Genomic DNA, 25,888 nt, shown 5'->3' with positions numbered 1-25,888 from the left:
TATATTGTGCAGTTCGTGTGTTCGGGGTGTCAGAATATCACTTGAAGTAGAGCAGTGTGAAAAATACCACCTCAGATGTGTAAAAGAAAAATTTTAAAACAAATTCTGTGTGTTTAGTATCATAAGTTATTTTAAACATAAAAACTTGTTTAACATTACTAAGTTTGGTGTATGTCTTTGTTCCTGTCCTATTGTGACGAAACACCATGTCCAAGGGAACTTATAAAAGAAAGCATTTAATTGGAGGTTCACTTAGAGTTTCAGATTGTTATCCTGTAGTAATCATGGTGAGAGCATGGCAGTATACAAGTAGGCATGGTGGTGGAGCAGTAGCTGAGAACTTACATCTGATCCACAGGAAGCAGGCGGAGGGAAAGAGAGGGGAGGAGAGAGAGGCAGAGAAACTGCGGGGCAGAGAAATAGAAACAGAGATTGGGTATGGGGTTGGTTTTTGAAACCTCAAAGTCCACTTCCAATATCACACCTTCTGCAAAATGTCACACCTCCTAATCCTTGCAAAACAGTTTCTCTAACTGGGGACCACACATTCAAACATGAGCCTGTGATGGCTGTTCTCATTCAAATCACCAGACCTTCTATTTCTGTTTCTTTTCATATATTTAAAAACAGGGTATCCGACCTTTGGCTGCTCTAGGCTGCATGACGACACAAAGAAGAATTGTCTTAGACCACATATTTAATATTCAAGTACTACAAAAATCTGATGAGCAAAACAAGTCTGTTTTAAGGTTCATATCTATTGTCATATATAAGCATACTAAATATTCCTGTATGGTCCTAATTATGCAGTGACCTTTTACTAAATCTTTTGAAAATTATCCAGTAGTTCCAAGGTTTGCAAACATTGCTAATAAGAACTTGAATATATCCAAGAAATAAAACTTTGAAGATTTTTAAATGTTTTATTTAGTTTTAATTAAAATATAATTACATCACTTTCCTCCCTTTCCTTTCTCCAGATACTCCTATCTACCCTTCTAACCCTTCACTCTCAAGTTGATAACCTCTGTTTCTTTATTAGTATGTGTGTGTGTTTATGCACCCAATATGCTGACTCCATTAAGTATTACTTGTGGATATTATCATACCACTTGTATGTATATGGTTTCAGGATTGACCACTTAGTATTTAGTAACCAGTTAGGGGTCTCATTCCTGGGGAAGATTAATTCTCCCTTTCTCAGAGGTCATTGCTACTTATAATTCTTTGTCTATTGGTAAGTACCTCAGAGATTTTTTTTTTCCTCTTCCTCATTTCCATTTCTGTTGATGTTGTAGTTCCTTCAAGTCTTATTTAGGCAGCCACCTAGTTCCAGTATCATGGAACTGTCATATATAGGAGATAAAATCTCATAGCATATTTGTTGGTCCTCAGGCCATGAGATGCAGGAGTTATAAGTACAATAATTGGAGATGGGCGTTCCATGATTAGTTGATATCTGCATTTTGACCAGTTACAATGGGGTCTTCATTTGTTGCTTAAAGTTTATTTAATCAAGACTAAGAACTACATTTATCTGTGGGTATAAAGTTTAGAATGCAAGTAGGAATTATATTGGTTTACTACAGTGGGAATAGCAGTTTTTCCTCTGCAATCCATGAACTTCCTAGCCCTAGGTAGTTGCCTAGGTAGGTTTCCAGTAACATACATAATTATCTTTCTGTTGAGTAGTTGCTAAACTCGGTTGGATAACTGTTTTTACCACAAATATGAATGCCACTATTGTACCTTTAAGGACATCTTGCCATGCTGGCCATAGTAGTGGTTCACAGGCATCATAGCTAGGTAGGTCTATTGATTGGTTCTTTCTCTCTTGAAGTTTGTAAGCATCTTCTGATACTATGAAAGACTGATTTTTAGGATGGAGGTTTTCAGGTCAGATCTAGCTTAAATCTTCCAAGTCCTGCATCCAAATTTTGTGTTGTCTTCAGCTTTGAGATATAATCAAGGGTAACAATAATAGGCTATTGAAGCCGCAAAACAATTCCATATCAGTTAAAAATTGTGGATAATAAAAAAGGTTATTTATTTGACGGGAAAAACTTACAGATCACCATCCCAAACAATAGTCCTCTCGTCACAAACAGAAAACAGAGAGTCTAGTCTCAGGAATGGGAACTGGAAGCACAGTTCCCACTGCTTTTTAAAGTATAAGAGACCACACCCCGGTGGGCTGGTGTCTTAAAGGCTATTATTGGCTAAAGGAGCAGAATGTGCTCCCTCAGCACTTCCCCTTTTTGTTTAAATAAGAGAGTTCCAAACCCAATACAAACTATATACACTAGGAACAGATATCAAGTATAATTGGTATTACATCCAGCATAAACAATATTAAGCAAGAAACATATGCTAAATGTTTATCAACATTCTATCATATGTAGTCTAAGTCTTATATAAGAAATGGCTTGACTAGATCATAAGAGTACAGTAACTACGACTATCTAATCTTCAACCCCATCAAAGGCCTGAGAAGGGAGATACTATTACTTTAGCAGGCAGGAAGTGCAATCAAGTAGCTTCCAAAGCAAGCAATATGTGATGGAGACAACTAACTACCTGAGCAATCACCCAGAGTGTCATTTCAATGTTGCAGCAACCAACTTTGGCTAAGGCCTAGTAGTGTAATTGACAGACCATTTTCAGAGGCACTAAATTTTTCAAAACCATTTTACTCTGTCTTGGCAAGATTTGACAGTCCTACTTATCCATTTCTGCATACTATGTAACTTGTCAGTGGTTGAGGCATTGTCAGTTCCTTGCCCAAAGACCAGTTTTGCCAAGAAGAAAACAAGCTCCAAGTGAGGTGTCTTTGGTGCTCAACATTCTCTCATGAATAGATTGGTGCTGTCAGAAGCAATCATGTCTCATGTCAACAGAACCCTAAATTATTTAAATGCCATGTTCCACAGATCTTTGAAGTGGTTGAAGATTACCTATCTAGACAGAATACAATCTCTTAAGTATCTAAAGAACCTAACTGATCTGACTGTATGTATAACAAACATGAACCACTACTGACCTATAATAATATGAAAATATACTCTAAAAGTTGTATCAATATACAAAATGTCCTAAACTGAGTTAGAAACATGCATAAAATACCCACACACTCTACTGTTTGCTTCACGTTGGGTGCCAGATGAAGCCACAAACCAATCCCACACCAGCTAAAAATTATGGATAATAAAAAAGGTTATTTATTTGAGGGGTAAAATTTACAGATCACTGTCCCAAACAGTAGTCCTCTCATCGCAAACAGAGAGTCTAGCCACCAGATGGGAGCCAGAAGCAAGAGAGAGAGAGCGCGTACAGTTCCCGCCGCTTTTTAAAGTATAAGAGACCGCGCCCCAGTGGGCTAGTATCTTAAAGACCATTGGCTGAAGGAGCAGAATGTGCTACCACAGCAGGCTATATTGCTTAGGTAGTCACTTGGACTACCCTCACCTGTGGTTTCATTGGACAACTCCAAAGGAAATTGTAGTCTCATGCAGAGTGTTGGGGGAGAGGGGTGTTAAATACTCTGTGACTTCTGTGAGGTAAATTGTGAGCCCAAGTGAGATAACTTCATTTAAGAGAATTACATATTATTTGTATGTATTATGTAATTTAGGGTTAGTATGATTCTTTAAGGCCTGTTTTTAATCATCCTTAGTGTTATTTGACCTTTCACCCTCCCCATTCTTCATCAAAGCCCTCCTTCCCCCTTCATATATCATCTACATAACATTTTCTTCTCAAGTCCCCTGACTACCTTTTACTTTAATGAGTTTTGTGGTTTCTCCAATTTATATACTCATATCTGAGTATTTGGAACTAGTAGCCACCAATGAAGACAAAATGTTTGTCTTTTTGGCATTTCATGATTTCAGCTTTTTAAAAGCTAAGTTGTGTTTCGTTTCGTATATTTCCTATGTTTATCTATCAGTTGAAGGACATGTAGGTCGTTCTGATTTCCTTACTATTTTGACTAGATCTGAATTAAACATGGCTAAGCAAGTATCTGTGCTGTAGGATGTAACTAACTGCTTTGAGCCAAGGAGAAACATGCTGGGTCACATAGTAGATTTATTTTCAACCTTTTCAATATCCCTCACACTGGTTTGCAGAGTGGTTTCACCAGTGTGCACTTCCACTAATGATGAAAGAGAGTTCCCCCTCCCCTCTCCAACCTTGGTTGTTAGTTGTTAATAAATTCACAAAGTTGTTTTAATTTGCATGTCTGTAGTTGCTAAGGATGATGTCTATTTCTTGACATACTTCTTAGCAATTTTTATTTCTTAAGAATTCTGTTCAGATCCATAGCACATTTTTTAATTGAGTCATTTGTGATTTTGTTTTTGTGTTTTTATTTTTTGGAGTTCTTTATATATTCTGGATATTAATCCTCTGTCAGATGTATACCTAGCAAAGAGTCTCTCCCAGTCTGTAGTTTTCTTCACTGGATACTTTCCTATGCTGTACAGTTAACACCTGGAAGACAGGAAAGTACATAATTAGTTTTCTTGATTAAAAATGGACCTGAATAATTTTTCAGACTTGTTACCATTGATTAAGATGTGCTACAGAAAATCTGCATTAAACTGTTATGATGAGAATTAGAAAATTTTTAATTGATTTTCCTTTTACTGTTTCTTCTAAAACTCAAGAAAATTTACTGAGTTTATATTCTATTAGTGTGTCTCACAGGGCAGTGTATCTTTATAGCACAATTACTTTTTGGTCCTATCTTGACAGGATGTCAACATAGATAAGGATTTTTAAAAAATAATAATTAACATATGTATAACATCTTAGATAGTATTGTGCATATTCAGGTATAATCCATATGTAGTCATCCCAGAAAGCCTTAGTAGCCAGTATACTTTTTATTGATTTTTTTTTTCATACAGTATATTCTGATCACAGTTTTTCTCCCTCGTTCTTTTCCACATCTTCCCACCTTTCCCATTCATCCAACTCTACACCATTTTTCTCCCCCTCTTTGGAAAACAAAACACAGACATACACACAACTAAAACAAAAAACAAAAAAAGCATAATAAGGAAACTATACAGACACAGACACACAAGAACAAAACCCATAAGAAGCTATAATATACAAGTTAGATCAAAACATAAAGACCAGTTAGATCAAAATTGCCCAATCAAAACAACATGAGACAATAAGAAAATCTACAAAATACCATTGAATTCATTTTGTGTTGGTCATCTACTGTTGGTAATGGAGCCAACCCTTAAGTGTAGTATGTACCAAGTGACTCCAGTGAAGAGAAAAAGTAGGGGGGGGTTGTTATTGCTATTGTTGTTGTTGTTGCTGTTTTAAATAGAGCTTCTTGGTTAAGTGTAGGAGTTTATGCCCATTTCCTCTTCTCAGCCCTGGTATTCATTCCCAACAGAGGGCCTACCTCCTAAATTTTAATAATCTCTCAATTTTGTGCCACCAGCCACCTGAGGACCACATGTTTATACACAGGAGACCATTGGGCATATTTCATATTCAAACCATATTGGTTCTGCCAATAATTCATCAGTTTTCAGTTGACCCTTCTTCAAGAAGAGAGACCAAATTAGCTTGCCAAATGATAAGAAAATGTCTGTTCTGGAATTGTCTCTTGTAACACATTTAGCTCCTTCTTCCCTCATGAACTCTTTTTAATGTTAACTGGTCTGACTTTTGTCCAAACTTTGATTGGGAAGAATAATATTTGAGAGTAAATTATGTAGCCTACTTAATATGTAAGTGTGAGCATTTATGAAGACTAAAACATAACAATTTATAAGGTGACTCCATTGAGTGTATACCTTTAACACCTGGATCTTGCTGTTGGTGTTACCCTTTAGAGTGAAGAGCAGGTGAAGTCATAAATACCAAAACCTTGACGAGGCTGTCTTTTGTGCAGCCACAAACCTGTGAATAAAATATGTACTTTACTGAGAAAGAAAAAAGAAAAAAATATATTGGGAATCAGAGATGAATATTAAAACAACAGAAGGTATTTTTCTGTGTTCTGTCTAATATGACCTAAACATAAGTGATGCATGTAGATTATCTTCTAGTATAGAATATATCATTCTTCCATATAAAGTGCTCACCCTTTCACATCTATCTTGTATTTATATTTACTGAGCAAATGTTGAATATGGTCTTTCCTTGCTAAGTAGTTACGTGTCAGCTGTTTTAAAACTTTTTGGTTGATTATAAATAATTGGTTGCTTAAAATTTGGGAAAATTTTTAAGAAATATTCTATTTTGCTTTCATAATCAGTGGAAAGTACAGAGAAGTAAATTCAGTAGTAAGTAATGAAAATCTCTATGGATCATCTGTTTCAACAATACTTAGTTGCATGGTTCTATTTCATACTAGGCTGACTTCTGTACCTCTGATCAATTACTGAGTTCTATTGGTGTCTAAAATCCTAATTATTATCGATGTAGTCACTCATTTTTTAGAAACCAAACTTGTGTTTTATGTGTCTGAGTCCCTGAGCACAAAATCCCACCAATCCCTCAGCTTGCCCCGGAATCAGGCCACAAAAACCTACTAATCAAAGCATCCCTGGAAAGCTCCACCACCCTCTCTCCTAAGAAACCCTAAATAAGTCCTGTACTCTGTTCAATTTGGTGCTCTTCACAGTAGAGACAGTCACCCTCCTGGATTTTTCCTTCCCAATAAATTTCTTGAGTGAGGTTTGTTGTGCAATGTGACATTTTCAACCTGATGTAACAACTTTCATATTAGATGGAGCAGAGCGGATCTGTAACACTTTGGGGACACATTTCTCTAGCAGAGCAGAACTGTTACACTCTAGGGGATCTAAAGTCCCTAAAAAAAACACTAGTGTCTAAGGTTTCTTGAACATAATGCTCTGAATTAATATATCATTACTTCTCTAATATAGTCTTTTGACCTAAGCAAGCTAAACCACAGTCTGGTTCAGACTCAAACTATTGGGTCACGCTTTGTTTAGGAGCTAGAGTAACATTGGGACATATGCAAAAATTATGTGTCTTAAAATGAAATATCACCACAAAGAATATTGGATTCTGGACAAGACTATATAAACATGGGAAAATATCACTCAGATGATCTATTAAAAAGCAGGAGAAATTTAGCTTTCTTAAGTATCACTACCATTAAAAAAAAAACTGTAGAAATGGGGTAAAATGAGCCTAAAATGATGTGGCAGATAAGTAGAACTGAATTGGATAATAATTCTCTTTTTCAGAGTTTCATGGAAGGGGATAGGAAATCACCAAGTCATCATGAAGTCAGTTGATCAAGTTTTAAAGTGTCATGTCAGTGTTCAACTTCTTGAAGTTGATTACTGTGTAGAACTGTGATTATATGAAGGATACCTCTCTCTTAGAAAACAAACATTGAAGAATTCATATGATAAATACCATGATATACATGGATTCAAAGTAGTTAAAAAAATTTAGGGGATTGAGGTGCAGGGCTCACTGTTAGAGTGCTTGCGTACACACCTGAGACCTGATCTCTATCCTTCTACTTCACACATGCACCAAATATTTAGACAATAAAGCACATTGTAAGATATTAGTAATCAGTGGCCAACAAGTAGTAGATGAGTAGTTTATTTTTTTACTAATTATATTCTTGAAATTTGAATTATTCTCTCATACTAAATTTTAAAAACTTAAATTTGCGAGGTAACATTGGAACATGCCTTTAATTCTAGCACTGGGAAACAGAGGCAGGTGGAGCAAGTTCTAGGACAGCCAGAACCCCCCAGAGAAATGCTGTCTTGAAATGCACCCCTCCCCCCAAAAGTAGCAGAACAAAAAACACCTTAAACTAGGCGGTGGTTACACATGCCTTTAATCCCAGCACTTGTGAGGCAGAGGCAGGCAGATCTCTGTGAGTTCGAGGCCAGCCTGGTGTATAAGAGCTAGTTCCGGGACAGGCTCCAAAGCTACATGGAGAAACCTCAAAAAACCAAAATAAATAAATAAATAGATGATAGATAGATAGATAGATAGATAGATAGATAGATAGATAGATAGATAGATAGATAAGCAAATAAATAAATAAATTGACTAAATTGGTTATTGTTTCCCAAAAATATTTTTATTTTCTGTTCTTTTTTTTTTAATTTCTGTCACTTTTCTTTCTTTTTCTCTGTCTTACAGAAGTCCAAAACTTGTGAGAAAGCCATCTCTGTAGGCCAGACAGTCATCACAAAGCATCGGAACACACGGTACTACAGCTGTAGAGTGATAGATGTGACATCTCAGACCTTCTATGAGGTCATGTTTGATGATGGCTCCTTCAGCAGAGACACATTTCCTGAGGACATTGTGGTAAGTAGGTTTTTCCTGAGTTCCTGATCCCTCAGAAATGTTTGTAATTAATTATCTATTACCATTGATAATTTTGATGTTAATTATCTTTTATAGTATACAGATGAACAGATGGAGTTTTTTTCCAGCTCTTTTGAGAAATTTTCTTTAGCCAAGGAACAAAAGATACATACACTCTTGCTTTTTTGTCTTGTCTGCTACTACAGAAAGATATCTAAGACTGGGTAATTTGTAAAGAATAGTAATTTATTTGTTTAAGTTGTGAGAAGGCAAGGCAATCCAAGTTCTTATATTTGGTCTGGCAAGTTCCTTCTTTCTGAACTCTCACATGGCACAGGGTAAGGTGGCCATTTTCTCTAGAGCTTACACAGGTTATCAGTCTCATGGACCAGACAACAGCCTTCCTGGGTCTAAACATCTGTAAATCCTTTTCTGACTTTGATGGTGAGGTTGGAAGAGAGGGCCTTTTTATATAGCTCAGGTTGCCCGAGAACTTATAATGTATCCCAGGCTGTTACCTAACTGGGAATGATCCTTCCACCTCACTCACCCTCACAAATACTGGGATTACAATGTGAACCACCTGCCCTGATTTGATAATGTGCCCAAGTCCAACTTCAGCAGGTCAGGAAAATGAAGAGGTGTGAAGTAGGTGCTACTATACACCCCTTCTTTACTTTACTTCTTTATTTCTTCTTCTTTACTTCTATTTTTCTCTTATCCCTTTTATACCCTCTAACATGACAATTTTATGCAAGAAAATATAACCTCACAACCATGTTACATATTTTCCAAAAACAAATTAGAATCTTTACACAAGAGGAAATCACACTATAATCACATTACATGCTTTTCTTGGAATCTCACAAGAAGTTGAACATTTTCCATTATATTAGTTTTCCCACCATAATATTTTTACCCCAAACTAATGGCTCTTTTATTATAATGTAATTTAAAATATTTTTTAAAAGAATGACATGAATTCAAACAAGTGTTCTTTTATCTCTGGCACAGTGGCTGCACCTGAATCTACTGCTGTTTCAGCCCTTAATTGTGGCTCTATAGTTATTATTGACTTTTTTTTTCCTGTGACTGCCCAATGAGAATTTTACATCCTACCAGATACACCTCCTGCTCCTGCCACCAAATGTAGTTTTCTAACTAAATCTGTATCATGTGGTGATATTTTTTGTGTGATCCAACAAATACAACTTGCCTGAAGATCAGAGTACAGAAATAAGCACAAATTAACCATAGTTGCCAGGCAGTGATAACAAACACACCTTTAATCTCAGCACTTGAGAGGCTGAAGCAGTTGGATCTCTGTGAGTTCAAGCCCACCCTGGGCTGCACAAGATTGATCCAGTCTAAAAAAGAAAAAGAGCTAGGTGGTGGTGGCTCACACCTTTAATCCTAGTACTTGGGAGTCATACGAGACAGGAAGATATATGCCTGGGCAGAAAGGAATATAAGGTATTAGGAGACAGGAGCTAACCATATGCCCTTTGAAGTTTCATAGGGACCGCATTTAGTCTGAAGACTTGTAGAAACAGGATACCCCATTCGGTCTGAGGGTTTCATAGAGGTAAGAACTAGTAGCTGGCTGCTGTTCTGCTTCTCTGATCTTTCGGCTTTCATGCCCTAATATCTGACCCTTGGTTTTTCTTATTAAGATCAATTAGAATTCACACTACACTATATTTCTTTCTTTTATATTAATTAGATTTATAATTTTTTTTATGTCCTCACGGGTTTACCCTCCCTCCTCTCCTTGCCTCCACCTCCTTTCTGTCCCCCCTCCCCATTCCACTTTTTCTCTGTCTTGGTTCAGAAAGGGTAAGGCCTCCCAGGAGTGTCAACAAAAGTGTGGCATATCAAGTTGAGGTAGGAGTATGCACCTCCCCCTGTATTTAGGCTGTGAAATGCAACCCAGCATGAGGAACAGGTTCCCAAAAGCCAGCAAAACTGTCAGGAACAGACCCTGCTCTTACTGCTAGGAGTCCCACAAGGAGATCAAGCCACGAAAGTGTCACACATATGTAGAGGGCCTAGACTGGTCCCGTGCAGGCTCCGTAACTGTCAGTCCAGCGTCTGTGACTTCCATGAGCCCAGGTTAGTTGTTCCTATTGTTCCTTTGTGATGACCCTCACCCCATGGCTTTTACAGTCCTTCCTTCCTCTCTTCAACAGGATTCCCCAAGCTCAGCCCAGTGCTTAGCTGTGAATCTCTGCATCTCTTTTCATCAATTACTAGAGGAATGCATCCTAACAATAGTTTGGATAGTCACCAGTCTGATCATAGGAGATGGCCAATTTATGCCATCCATCCATCATTGCTAGGTATCTCAGCTGGGGTCATCCCTATAGATTTGTGGGAGTGTACTTTGCATCAAGTTTCCACCTGACCCCTAAATGACTCCCCCATGAGACCATCTTCATTACTCTTCCCTCTCCATCCACTCCCCGACCGATCCCTCATGTTCATATTACCACCTGACCCCTGTCTACCCAGAAGATCTCTTCTATTTCTCCTTCCCAGGAAAATCCATGTGCCCCCCTTTGTGCTGTCCTTGTTATCTAGCTTCTGTGATGTTGGACTGTAGCATGGTTATCCTTTACTTTACAACTAATATCCACTCGCAAGTAAGTACACACCATGCTTGTCTTTCTGGGTCTGGGTTGCCTCACTCGAGATGATTTTTTTCTAGTTCCATCTACTTGCCTGCAAATTTCCTACTGTTATTGTCTTAAATAGCTGAATTATAATCTGAAGGCATTTACCAGATGTATTGTCTTCAGATAATCTATCTCCTTGCTAAGTGAAATTTATCTTCACTTTGGGAAATTATTCAAGGTTCTTTGTTTTATGAACTTATTCCCAAGCAACATTTGAGGATGATAGCCTCTGAATTTTCTTGCCTGCCCCTATACTTACTTAGTCCTGTCCATAATTCCCTTTGCAGAAGATGTGTAGTCACATCTTGATGGGACCTTAATCTATATTTGCCTACTGACTAGTGATTTGACTGTTCTTCTTTCAAGTGCTTACTACTCAATCACCACTCCTTTGTTGAAAGTTTATTTAAATTGATAAAATAGTTTTATTTCTGTTGAGCTGCAAGAGATTGTGTGTGTGTGTGTGCACGCCCATGCTTGCATAACTTTATGCAATGTATAATTTACAAATATTTTGTTTTTTTTCCCCAGTCTGCTTTCCAGTAATGCCTGGTGTAATGAATTACATGTTTTTCTAAAGCCCAATTTTATTATTTTATGTTTATATAACATATATAGATTACATATGTGTGTATATGTATATATCTATATAACATGTGTGTATTAGGAAAAAAGATGATAGATAGATAGATAGATAGATAGATAGATAGATAGACAGACAGACAGACAGACAGACAGACAGACAGACAGATAGATAGATAGATAGATAGATAGATAGATAGATAGATAGAGTTAAGGCACTTAGGGTGATTATGTCCCCCCAGTGAGCAGCAGACTAGCTAACAAAAGCCCCAGCTTCAGTCATGTCAGTCATGGGAAGCCTCCCTTGAGTTTTTGTTCAGAGCAGTCGAAGAAATTCCCAAAATAACACAAGCTATTGCGATTGTTTTGATTTGCCTTTCAGAACTTGATTTTAAGACCTTATTGTTGGAGACACCACACACATTTTGAACACAGAATTAAGAGGAATTTAGATGAAACTTAGCAGGAAGCCTCCTCTGAGTACTAGCTCTCATCGTTTTAGAAGGTGCTATGCGAGCTGCTAAGGAAGAAAACAGTCAGTATGCCTACCCTCTTACTTAGCTGTACAGTCTACATACTACAACACTGACCAGCAAGGTGACCCAAAGAGCATGGTAATGACTTAGGACCTCTCAATGTGAAGTCATGCCTAGTACTAGGAACCCAGCAAACTACTTATGGCTGGTAAGGTCATAGCCCCTAGAAACTATTACTGCCACTTTCCTAAACCAGTATAATTCCTAATTTCATTTCAAAAATCTATACTTTTTAAAAATTTGTTTTGTTAATTTTTTCCAGACCAATTAGTTTCCCCTCCCTCCCTCTTTGCCTCTCAACCTCTCCCCTCCTAACCTCTCCTCTTCCCCCACAGCCCAGTTCACTTCTCCTCCTCCTTTCTCTTCAGAAAAGGGCATATCTCCCATGTATATTAGCCAGCCATAGTATATACATACAGTAAGACTAGGCACCACCTCTTCTAGTGACACTGAACGAGGAAACCAAGTGGGGAGGAAAGAGTCCCAAAAGCAGATAACAGTCAAAAACAACCCCGTTCCCACTGTTAGGAAACCCATAAAAAGACTACACAGCTGTAACATGTGCAGAGGACCTGTAGGTATATATTAGCCATAAACTAATGGATAACTATGATACAATTCATAGGCCCAAAGAAGCTAATTAACAAGGAGGCCTGGGGAGGAGTGAAGGGAGGACACACCTGAATTTTACTGTGAAGGGGAAATAAAGTAAAATAAACATCACAGGTGGATTTCTTGTTATATTTGTCATTTGCATGTAGAATGGCTACTGAATTTTATGCATTGAGTACATACTATTTTATCAGCTGCAGTTTTCAAGTGTTTTAGGGTTCTTTCGTGTACAAAAGTATGTTATCTGCAAATAAGGATGCTTTGACTTCCTCTGTTTCTATTTTTACCTCCTCTATCTCCTTCACTTGTCTTACTGCTCTAACAAAGACTTTTAAGAAATATGTTAACCAGGAGAGCGGAGAATGGACATTCTTGTCTTGTTCCTGATAGTAATAAGAATGCTTTGAGTTCTTCTCCATTTACCAATATGTTGGCTGTACGCTTGTTGTATATTATTTCAATATATATGAATGATATATCCCCTGTTGTCCCTAGATTCTCCAGTACTTTTCTCATGAAAATATTTAGACTTTGTCAGAGGCCTTTTCTGCATCTAAAGAAATGATCATGTTGATTTCTGTCCTGGATCTATTTATGTAGTGCATTACATTTATTGGTTTATGTCTGCTGGACCTTCTCTATATCTCTGAAATGAAGCCAACTTGCTCATGGTGTAAAATCTTTTTGATGTGTTAATAAATTTGGTTTCAAGTACTTTATTAAGAATTTTTGTATCCATGTTCATCAGAGTTACCATCCTATAATATTTTTTCTTGGCTCTTTGTCTGGTTTTGTTATCAGATTAAAACTGGCTTCATAAAAGAATTTGGAAATGTTCCTTTTCTATTTTAAAAAGTACTGGTGTTAGTTCTTTAAAAGTCTGGTAGAATTCTACACTAAATCCTTCTGATCCTGTTCTTTTTTTTTTTTTTATTTGGGAGATTTTTTTTTTAAATATTTATTTATTTATTATGTATACAATATTCTGTCTGTGTGTACGTCTACATGCCAGAAGAGGGCACCAGACCTCATTACAGATGGTTGTGAGCCACCATGTGGTTGCCGGGAATTGAACTCAGGAACTTTGGAAGAGCAGGCAATGCTCTTAACCACTGAGCCATCTCTCCAGCCCCCATTATTTGGGATATTTTTAATTAACGTTTCTGTCTCATTGGAAGTTATGGGTCAATTTAAGTTGTTCATTTTATCTTGATTAAGTTTAGTAGGACATATATATGTAGAATTACATTTATTCTTTTTAGGCTTTCCAGTTTGGTAGAATATATATTGATATCCTGTTGCTGTTTTTTTTTTTTTTTTACTGAGAAGGAAATGTTTCTGGTTATGTCTTCTGACTAGTTTTTGTTTCAAGTCTGTTTTGTTGGGTATTAGAATAACTATACCTGGTTGTTTCTTAGTTCCATTTGTTTAGAATACCTTTTTCCATGCTTTTACGCTAAGGTGCTATCAGTCATTAATGGTGAAGTATGTTTCTGGAGGCAACTCTGGGGAGTTTACTCTCAATTGTTTTGTGGGGTGAGGGGAAGGTCATGGAACAAAACATCAAAAGAAAAAAATATTTTAATACTGTTTGTGGGGCCACTGGGAACATCTGTGGAAGCAGTGACCTGCTCACTTAGTGGGATGTACCAGCAGGAGCATTTATATTTGGGAACAAACACAATTCTTTTGAGGCAACTGGAGCAGGACATATCCCGTCTGCTCTACCTGCCATGTCCCCTCTATCCCTTGCCTTTCCTCTGTTGCCTGAATCAATCTTACTGATTTAAGGTCCTTCACCCTGGGTATTTTCAAAACATACCTGAAATTCAGCTTTATTCATGACATAGGAGCTCCTTAAAGGCACAATTTTTTTGTCTGTAAAATAGAGATAATAATCTGTGGCATCATGGGTTAAAGGAGGTAGGCATGTAATCCTACCAGTCTCTGAGTATCCATTGGCATTTGATAGAGATTTTTTTACTGATGTTACTACTGGTAGATCAACCACACTCTAGGGCATTCTCCACACCCAACACAAATTTTGATTCCATGGGAATAAAAGTAAGAGTTAAATCTCTACTTTGGACAAGTAGGGAGGTGGGAATGGATGCAGAAAGATTTGAGAAAGGGGGTGAATGTGATTTAACAAAAAATATACACTGTATGAAATTCTTAAAAAAATACATAAACTATTTTTAAAAATCTGCTTCAGAGAGTAATTACAAAGATCAAATTGTATTTATGCTAAAACACTTTGTTAACTGTAAAATGCTACAGAAATGTTGGATGTTATAAATCACTAGCAGATCTCTTCCTCAGCTAAAATACTTTGTATTATTTGAGCTTCTGCTTGGATAACTCATTGTCAAATAGCCAATATGAAGTGTTAATGTTTTCTTTCTCCTTTTCTTATGAAACTCTTTTGCAACTTTATCGTGTAAATTAAATCTTTAAGTGTTCCTTTGCTTCATATCTCCTACCTGAACACCCAAGCAAGATAGAATCTGTAAAACAGAGGGACAGTTATTCCTTTTGTCACAGTTCATTATTTGCGAAGATCTAAATGCATTCAAGTAGGCACTTGCCTTACAACATCTTCCCATTAATTCCACAGAGCAGAAACTGTGTGAAGCTGGGTCCTCCTGCCGAGGGAGAAGTCATCCAAGTCAAGTGGCCTGATGGTAAACTCTATGGGGCAAAGTATCTTGGATCAAATGTTGCCTATATGTATCAGGTGGGTGCTACTTTCTCTGTGGTTCTTGGTAAGATGGACAGTAGATACCAGGAAGTGATAACATGAGTGTGCTGTGCATAAAAAGCCACACAAGTTTTAGTGCTTTTTAATGGAAGACAAAACTTGAATTTCTAACAGTCCAGGTTTCACCTTGGGCTGCCTGGTTGGACACTGAGAAAACCTAACGTTTGGTCTGGTTCAACTACTAGATAATGGCTGTTTGCTTGTGTTTTCATTCTTAGATTTGGTTTATCTTGCCTTAAACCAGAACATGGAGCTGGGGGTGTTTTGCCTCAACAATAGAGCACTTGCCTTGTATATGCAGGCACTGTATATGCAGTTACCAGTTGAGTATAGAAGAAAGTTAACAAACTGATCTGATCTTTAACACTTCAGGGAATTTAAAATAATTTAGATAAAAATAAAATAAGATGTAACATTCATTTGCCAAGTTGAAACAATATTACATATTAGTTCATATTGTTTTGCATTGACTTTGTGTTACTCTGTGTTGACTATCCAACTAGCACCTTGTGACTTTATTTCTTTGGTTAGAGAAGCCTAATCTGGGCATCTCAGATAAACCAAAACTCTTGGACCATTGGCACAGATAGCTTACACTTGTCATCTACTCAAGTTTAAAAATAGGTAGTTTAGGAAAAGTAAAACTGGAATTATTCTAATCTTACGAAAAATAAAAATGAGTTATACTCACAAAAGAGAAAAACATGGTTAGGGTAGCATAAGTGCATTCATATTCCTCAGAGAACTTTAAAATTGAACATTTGTAGAAGCAACAGATTTCAGTAATACCGTGTCACAAATCAATATTCTCATGTAAATGGTATAGTAAAAACAGGGTGGCAGAACTAGAAGATTCAAACCCAATATGTTGAAGTGCAGCTTAAGAATAATAAGATACCAGTTGAGTATAGAAGAAAGTTAACAAACTGATAATGGGCAAGGGCATAAATAGAGGAGTACAATGCAGCACGCAGGGTACCAGAAGGTAGAGCACAGCTACAAAACACTTCTCTCTCTGCCTCTGATGCTTCTCCTTCTGCACCTTCAGCTGTCTCCCTCTCAGCGTAGGGGCGTATACACACACACACACACACACACACACACACACACACGTCTCATATTTCTCTCCTACTTCTTGCTCTACAGTAAAGCCTCTGTACAAATATGAATCACATTTTCAGGGTCACACAGCATTTCTGGAGTAAATAAGTAACAGCCAAACTGATCACACAGTTTCTCTCAGGCTACGGACTTCACGCTGACTGGGTGTGTGAATAAAGTAAGCACATAGCTCTGAGTGGTCAGGGTTCCCAGACAGAAAGTGACATTGACATTCAGAACTCAAACAAGAAACAGTTGATTGACTAAACCTTGAGGTTAGGAGTATGTGCCGAAAGTCCATTACTGAGAAAGTTATGTCTACTAAAGTTACTTCATGAAATAAACACCTGGGAATGTGCCCTTATGTATTCATCTCCAGGAGCAACCAGTTTACTTTGAATTTGTCATGAAGTCTAAAATTATTTGTCTTTGTGACTGAGAATTCTATTACTTTCCTATGTCCGTCTGAGTAATAAAAAATACCCTACTATTACTTCTACTAATCAGGATTATATAGTTAAGCAGAAATCATCTTCTTGATCATCCACAGCCATATGTATGCCCCGTGTAGGGATAAAGGGCCAACTGGAGTAGGAAACCAGCCAATCAGCACCCTGACTTTGAACCCAGAGCCATTGAAAGAAACACACCCTGGATCTGAGAGCCAGGGAAAGAAACACCTTTAGCCCTAAACTCAGGACCTAAAAAACATGCCCTGACTCTGAAACCAGTGCCAAAGAAATACACTTTGTCCCTAGAATCAGAGACAGTGAAAGAAAAACCTTGCTGACATGCTCCCTAAGTGGGGCTGAGCAGAAAAACTAATAACTTTTTCCAGAGCCAGAGGAGATTGCTACATTTCTGCAGGGGCTTGCCTTTTAGCAGAGTATTAGCAAAGAAGTAATATCTTGGACCAGAGAAGAAGCCCTTAAGGGAACAGAGAAGGGCTCAGCTGTAGCAACTATCCAGGAGAAGATCAAGATTTCTATATCCTATGGCAAGACCATCCCCCACACACACACACCCTAGCTCCAGGTATTGCCAATAAGTCAGGACGCCTTGCCTCCAGGGTAGAGCTGTGCTATTGTGGCTCTATCCTCCAGAGCTGAGCTGTCCTATTCTGGCTCCAGCCTCCAGAGCTCTCCTATTGAGACTCTAGGTAGCCTGGCTTCTGATAAGTCAGGATATCTTTGCTGTAACACTCTCACTCCCCTACACCCAGTAGATAGATATTTTTTCATGACATAAACATACAAGCAGTGGGGAAAATACCCATAGCTGTTTATAGTGCCACATGAGAAAAGTTACAGAAACAAAGTTATGCATAGATAATGCTCTCGTAAGCCTTGTTTCCCCTGATTCTCTCCATGATGTAGTTGTTCACCTGGTGGGTTGACCTTATGGATATCATTTGTCATCTACTGTGTATTCTTAGTGGCCTCTGGTAAAGCCATTGCCACCTAAAGCTCTCAGCAATGGCTTAAGTGTATCATACTGTTCACAATTAAGTAAACCTCACACCTGGATTGGAAAATACAGGAGATTCCTAGAGAAAAGCTAATTAATAAATGAAAACAAAATGTCACGTTTCATAAAAGCAATATTGAAGCTCTGTAACAAAACTGGTTGCTACATAAAATTATCACATTTTAAAATCCAGGTGAATTAGTAATCAGTGTGTTAGCCCAGCAATATAAAACTGTGGATATATATATACACACACTCAATGAAAGTTAAAGCTGGTATTAAAATTTTCTATTTAACTACAAGTAGTATAGAATTTCTCATTAAGCCAAATGGCCTTTTGAGATCACTTTTTACTTTCTGTCTTTCACCTTTACCATTGAATAAGAAATTCAATAAAATGTATAGAAAGATATACCTGGAGCATAGTACAAAATATGCTAAATCTTTGTGTGTATGTGTGAATGTATGTATTTATGTGTATATTTGTGGGTGTTTGTGGAAGTGTATATGTGTGTGTATTTAATCTCTTTGTATATTTGTGTGGGTATTTCTGTGTGTGCCTGTGTATATATCTTTTCTTTTTTCTTTTTTGCTATTTGAGACTGGATTTCTCTCCATAGCTTTGGAGCCTGTCCTGGAACTTGCTCTGTAGACCAGGCTGTCCTCAGACTCACAGAGATCTGCCTACCTCCCCGCTTCTCCCTCCCAAGTGCTGCGATTAAAGGTGTGCACCACCACCGCCCAGCCAGTTGTGGTGGCACATGCCAGTAGGATTTGCTGAAGGAGGTGGAAGCAGGGAGGATCATGAGTTTGAGGCCATCCTGGACTACATATTTAACCAGGTTTGGTGGTGCATGCCTTTAATCCCAGCACTTGGGAGGCAGAGGCAGGTAATGATCTCTGTGAGTTCAACGCCAGCCTGTGTATATCTTTGTGATTGTATGTATGTCTTTATATCTGTGTGTCCTTGTGTGTTTCGGAATGTCTCTGTATGTATGTATATATGTATATTTGTGTGTGTCTGAATATATAAGTATGTGTGTATCTATGTATGCATGCGTATATGTATGTATGTCTCTCTGTGTGTATGTAAATGTTTGTGGGTGTATTTTTGCCCTGCACAGTAGTTCTTCTGTAAAATAGATTTTATTGATTCTCAGTCTGTAAATAAGGGGAGGTAAAGGCACGGGGAAGATATTTTAATTATTTTTAAGGAAAAAGAAACCTTTTTTGTATTTTATAAGAGCATGCAGCTGGTAACCAAAAGAAGAATCAGAAATTACTATTGTCTTTATTGTAGCAAGAGAAATCAGATGTCCATACATGGAATACAGTTTTGCTTCTGAATACCTGAGACCTGGACAGTCAAGGACAGTGTTTTAGTCGAGGACGTTGTTTTAGTAAAACTGTCTTTCTCACATAGAATGTTCAAATTACTTAAAACAAAGGAAAGTAGTCACAGGTACTTATAGCTATGCTCTCAAATGTGTAAATGAAAAGAGAGCCTAGACAACAAGGAGGACCCCAAAAGAGGCATACATGGGAAGTAGAAAAAGACAAGATATCCTGAGTAAATTGAGAGAGTGGGGATCATGGGAGAGGACAGAAGGGGAGGGGAGAGGAAGGGAAGGGAGTGGAGAAAAATATGTATAACTCAATGAAAATAATAAAAAAGATACTATGTTTTTACATACTAATGAGGTTTACATGCTATATAGTGAGGACTGTTTGAATTTGGAAACTTAATAATAGTTATAAAAACTTCTTAACATGGATTGGAAAGCTGGCTGAGGCCGTGGAAAATGTGACTGAAGTGCTGCACAGGATCCTTTTGCTCCGATTCTCTACCAATACCCTCGAATGACTGGCCTGGAGAGAGCATAGTTACATTTTCCCACAGCCAGTCTCACAAGGGAACACAAGAAGTCATTAAACCTGGCCCAGTCTCTCCAACAGATGCAAATATTCTTAGACAGGAACTCTACAAGATAAAAAGTTAAATTAGCTAGTGTTTTACATGAACACACATTGGCACATTGCCCTAATGCTTCTATGTCAGACCCTTACTGGACATAAGTAAAGTACATAGTTGTCTCTTACTGCATGAGATTGCTAAACACATTATTTTTTCTTCTGTTAGCTATAGTCACGTTTCTCCCAAATAGGAGAAAGGAACATAAGCCAGCAAGCATAGATGATAGATAGATAGATAGATAGATAGATAGATAGATAGATAGATAGATAGACAGACAGACAGACAGACAGACAGACAGACAGACAGAGGTAGGTAGGTAGGTAGGTAGGTAGGTAGGTAGGTAGGCTGATAGACAGACAGACAGACCACAACCCACATGAAGCCTTACGTGAACCAGACAGAAAGAGTGAAAGAAAGGGAAAGTAAAGACTAGAGGCACAAAAGGCAACATCAAAATAGGTCACTGTGACATCTTACATCAGTGTCAAAAACACATAGATAATGGGAGAGCTGAAATGCTAGAAATGATTTCAGGGTCCTACTTTTTGGTTTTTCAAGATGGGTTTCTCTGTGTAACCACTCTCCCTATATGTACTGGAACTTGCTTTGTTGACCAGGTTGCCCTCAAACTCACAGAGATCTACCTGCCTCTGTCTCGCAGTGCTGAGATGGTGTGTACCACCACTATCTGGCTCAGTGCCCTACTTTTATAAAGGTTAAATTACCATGTAGAAAACTTAAGAAAACCAATTCAGGACCTAGATAAGAAACTCGAAAGTGGAAAAAGGTATGTAATTGAGAAGAAAAGTTCAAGGGAAAAAAGTCAAAAAGAAATGCAAGAAAAGAGTGTGCTGATCAAATATAAAATATAATGAATATGATTGACATGCAAAACCAAGCAAAAGAATGACTATCAAGATAAAGGACAAAGTGAGATATTATGACATCCAGGCTTCTGTTAAATCAAAAAAACAAGAAAAAGGAAAGAACATTATCCTAACATCCAAGAACTCTGGCATATGGTCAGAGTGCCAAACCTAATAATCTCCAGAGAAGCAGAAGGAATTGTGATAAAAATTGTGCATACTCATTCTTTGAATCGTAGCAGCATATTTACTAAAGCTTGAGAAATGACCATCTACTTAGAACTCCCAGAGCAAATAACCAGAGAGATCCTCATGTCCTGAAGTCAAGATGTCAAACATATAAAACTTTAAAGATGTAAAACAAAAACTAAAGAGATGGAGAGAACATTATATACTTATCACAGGAATAATCCACCAAGAAGATATTGTAATTCTAAGCATTTAGGCACCAAACCAAGAGTATCCAAGTTCCTAAAAGAACCAGTATGTAGCTGAAATCACATGTGAATCCAACACAGTGTTATGGATGACATTAGTATCCCACTCTCACCTAAAGACAGGTCACCCAGAGCCTTCTCCCCTCAAAAAATGTAGGTAAATGGATGAAGCTGGAAATAATCATTCCAGATTTTGAGTACCATGATCCAGATCACATGTTTTCTCTTACATGTGGATGTTAGCATTTAAGATTTTGGTATTCTAATAACCACAGAAGTTAGGTTCCTCATAAACATCTGGGAGAAGGAAAGAATCTCTCCAGGAATTAGAAATAGTATATATGTTCTATAGAGATAAGGGAGTAAATATAATTAGAGGAGTAAATGAGTTATCGAGGGCAGGGTAAACGAGGGAGTGGGGGGGTCCTTTTTAAAACCTATGTGGAAATATGCTATTTTAGATACTTTTTGTATTTGTGCATGTGTGTGTGTATGTGTGCAAAATGGAGACAAAAATCTTGTAATAAAGACAGTGCTCCAACTAGACATGTAAAACAACCAAATAAAGACATCTTTCACCAAGTAGGACATCCACTACCAGAAATTGGTTACATCTTATTGAGTCATTGGCCAAAGGCAACTTGTAGACACCCGACACACACTAATATGACAGGCTATTGCCAAAGAGAACTATTGGTTATTTTTTGATAATAAGACCCTATTGCTAAACATGAAAAAATAAAGTCAGTACTCAACTAGAAGCTTCATCCCTACTGAATAGCATTCATAGTACTGGGAAGTACTCTTTACACTACCAGAGGAGAAAAGTAATCATGAATATCATCCAATTATAAACCCTGTGACTTACATCAATCTGCAACGTATTCTGGTGCAATAATGACACAAATGTTTTAGTAGAAACTGCTCACCTTTTGATTTGTTTTAACGTCTGCTCCATGAGATGGAACCCATACCTGGCACTACTAAAATACCAAAAACCTGAGCCTAGACAGATCATGGACATAGGGGGAAGACCTGCTTCTATTATTCTACTAAGGAACATAGCAATAAAATGACTCCTAATGACATTAAACCCATCAAGCAGAGTATCATTCATCCTAATCAGAGAAGCTTCTTGCAGTAGATGACAACAGAGAACCACAGCAGGACAATGTGCAGAGTGAGTGACTCAGGGAGAATGTCTCAGCTCTGAGGAAGAAGTGATGCTTTTTGTTACTATGCAGTAATTTTCCCAGATAAATAGCTTTATGTTCTTATAGAGTACTAACTCTTCTGTTTTAAAATTACTTTTTTTATTGATTTTTTTATTGAACTCTACATTTTTCTCTGCTCCCTTCCCTGCCTCTCCCCTCCCCATTTAACCCTCTCTCAAAGACCCCATGCTCTCAATTTACTCAGGAGATCTTTTCTTTTTCTACTTCCCATGTAGATTAGATCTATCTATGTAAGTCTCTCTTAGTGTCCTCATTGTTGTCTAAGTTCTCTGGGATTGTGATTGGTAGGCTGGTTTTCTTTGCTTTATGTTTAAAAACCACCTATGAGTGAGTATATGTGATAATTGTCTTTCTGCATCTGAATTACCTCACTCAAAATAATGTTATCTAGCTCCATCCATTTTCCTGCAGAATTCAAGATGTTTTGTTATATTTTCTGCATTGTATAAATATGCCACATTTTCCTTATTCATTCTTCGGTCAAGGAGCAGTTAGGTTGTTTCTAGGTTCTGGCTATGACAAACAAAGCTGCTATGAACATAGTTGAGCACATGTCCTTGTGGCATGATTGAGCATCCTTTGGCTATATACCCAAAAGTGATATTACTGGGTCTTGAGGAATGTTGTTTCCTAATTTTCTGAGAAATCACCACAGTGACATCCAAAGGGGCTGTAATAGTTTGCATTCCCACAAGCAATGCAGGGGTGTTTCCTTTCCCCCACAATCTCTCAAACATAAGTTGTCATCAGTGTTTTTGATCTTGGCCATTCTTACAGGAGTAAGATGGAATCTCAGAGTTGTTTTGATTTGCATTTCTCTGATGACTAAAGATGTCGAACATGTCCTTAAAGTATCTTTCAGCCATCTTAGATTCCTCTGTTGAGAGTTCTCTGTTTAGGTCTGTACTCATATTTTTTTTTATTGGATTATGTGTTCTTTTGATGACACATTTCTTGAGTTCTTTGTATATTTTGGAGATCAGACCTTTGTCTGATGTGGGGTTAGTGAAAATCTTTTCACATTCTGTAGGCTGTCGTTTGGTCTTGTTGACTGTGTACTTTGCTTTACAGAAGCTTTTCATTACTAAAAAAGAGAATTACAGACCAATCTCATTTATGAACATTGATACAAAAATTCTATAAAATACCGGCAAATCAAATCCAAGAACACATCAGAATCATCCACCATAGTCAAGTTGGCTTCATCCCACAGATGCAGGTATAGTTCAACATACGAAAATTTGTCAGCATAATCCACCATATTAACAAAATGAAAAATAAAAACCATACTATCATCTCATTAGATGCCGAAAGTGCTTGTGACAAAATACAACATCACTTCATGATAAAGGTCTTGGAGAGAGCAGGGATACAAGGAACATGCCTAAACATAATAAATGCAATATACAGCAAGCCAGCAGCCAACATCAAACTAAATGGAGAGAAACTCCTAGAGATTCCACTGAAATCAGGAACAAGACAAGGTCGTCCATTCTCTCAATATCTATTCAACATAGTTCTTGAGATCCTAGCTAAAGCTGTAAGACACCAAAAGGAGATCAAGGGAATACAAATCGGAAAAGAAGTCAAATTCTCACTGTTTACTTTGATATAATAGTTTACATAAGAAGTCCCAAAAAAATTTACCAAGAAACTCCTATGTCTCATAAACATTTTTAGTAATGTAGCAGGATACAAGACTAACTCAAAGAAACCAGTAGCCCTCCTGTACAGAGATGATAAAAGGGCTGGGGAAGAAATCAGAAAAATGATACCCTTCACAATAGACACAAATAGCATACAATATTTCAGAGTAACTCTAACCAAACAAGTGGAAGACTTGTATGACAAGAACTTTAAATCTTTAAAGAAAGAAATTGAAGAAGACAACAGAAAGTGGAAAGATCTCCCATACTCTTGGGTAGGTAGAATTAACATAGTAAAAATGGCAATCTTACCAAAAGCAATCTACAGATTCAATGCAATGCCCATCAAAATCTTAGCAAAATTCTTCACAGACTTCAAAAGAACAGTACTCAACTTCATCTGGAAAAGCAAAAAACCAAAAATAGCCAAAACATTCCTGTACAATAAAAGAACTTCTGGAGGCATCACAATCCTTGACTTCAAACTCTACTACAGAGCTACAGTACTGAAAACAGTTTGGTATTGGCATAAGAACAGACAGGAGGACCAATGGAACTAAATAGACCCAGATATTAATCCACACACCTTCGAACACCTGATTTTTGACAAAGAAGCAAAAAATATCAAATGGAAAAAAGAAAGCATATTTAACAAATGGTGCTGGCATAACTGGATATCAACATGTAGAAGAATGAAAATAGATGCATATCTATGCACCATGCACAAAGACCTCAATATAAAGCCACCCACACTGAACCTTATAGAAGAGAAAGTGGAAAGTACACTTGAACACATTGGCACAGGAGATTACTTTCTAAATATAACCCCAGCAGCAGAGACACTGAGAGAAACAATTAATAAATGGGACTTCCTGAAACTAAAACTACTTTTAAAGTTAGCATGCAAAGTAATGGATTCATTTTGCCACTTTATGGAAACATGCCATTTTGTTCTTACTTGCTCCCCTATCCCTGTCTTCTGCTTTTTTTTCCCCTACATCTACCAAAGAACCCCCTTCTGATCTTATATCTTATTAATTTTTTACCCTTTCTCCCCCATTCTCCCATTCCTTTAAGATACCCTCTTTATCTCTTATAGTTCCCTTTCAGCTTTACCAACACATACACACCAAACAAAAATAAATTTAAATGTTGGATATTCACTATTTGTCTGCCTGAGTCTGGGTTTCTTCGTTTAACACAATACTATCCAGTTTCACCCATTCTCCTAGAAATGACACAATTTTACTTTGTTTATAATGAATAAATTCTTTTTTATGTGCTTACCCCCTTTTCTTTGTTTACTGGTGTATATCTAATGTGGTTCTATTTCATCACTATTTTGAATGGTTCACAAACATGGATGTGCAAGTATCTCTGTGGAATGTTGACTTAGTCTTTCAGAGATACACTCAGGAATGGTGTGATAGGCCATATGATCGTTCTGTTTTTAGATTTGGAAGGAACCTCTATACTGCTTTCCAAAGTAGCTGTAGCAGTTTAGAGTTCTACCTGCAGAATATAAGGGTTTTACATTCGCCACATCCGCACCAGCACTTCTTTTTTTTTGTTTGTTTGTTTGTTTGTTTGCTGCTAATAACCATTCCAATTGAACAAGAATCTCAGAGTTGTTTGAATTTCTGCTTTCTTAA

The 25,888-nt window shown here is 37.4% G+C and overlaps 1 protein-coding gene across 2 annotated transcripts in view; it reads left to right on the top strand.

Annotated features, from left to right (window-relative positions):
• The window catches only part of LOC126489580 (lysine-specific demethylase 4C), a 181,075-nt gene that overhangs the window by 149,475 nt on the left and 5,712 nt on the right, over window positions 1-25,888 (top strand). Inside the window, exons 19-20 of one of the 2 annotated variants that reach the window (XM_050123921.1) lie at window positions 8,173-8,343; window positions 15,366-15,485. In XM_050123921.1, the coding sequence (XP_049979878.1) occupies window positions 8,173-8,343; window positions 15,366-15,485 (291 nt within the window). Of the gene's footprint in view, window positions 1-5,861; window positions 6,004-8,172; window positions 8,344-15,365; window positions 15,486-25,888 lie in introns of those variants that run through there. The other variant, XM_050123922.1, reaches the window with a different exon arrangement.

This window comes from Alexandromys fortis, unplaced genomic scaffold (assembly GCF_014885135.2).
Source record: "Alexandromys fortis isolate MF-2015 unplaced genomic scaffold, M_Fortis_MF-2015_v1.1 scaffold_166, whole genome shotgun sequence".
NCBI classification, from domain to species: domain Eukaryota; kingdom Metazoa; phylum Chordata; class Mammalia; order Rodentia; family Cricetidae; genus Alexandromys; species Alexandromys fortis.
Note: the sequence above shows the minus strand (reverse complement) of the source record. Positions and strands in the feature narration are given on the sequence as shown.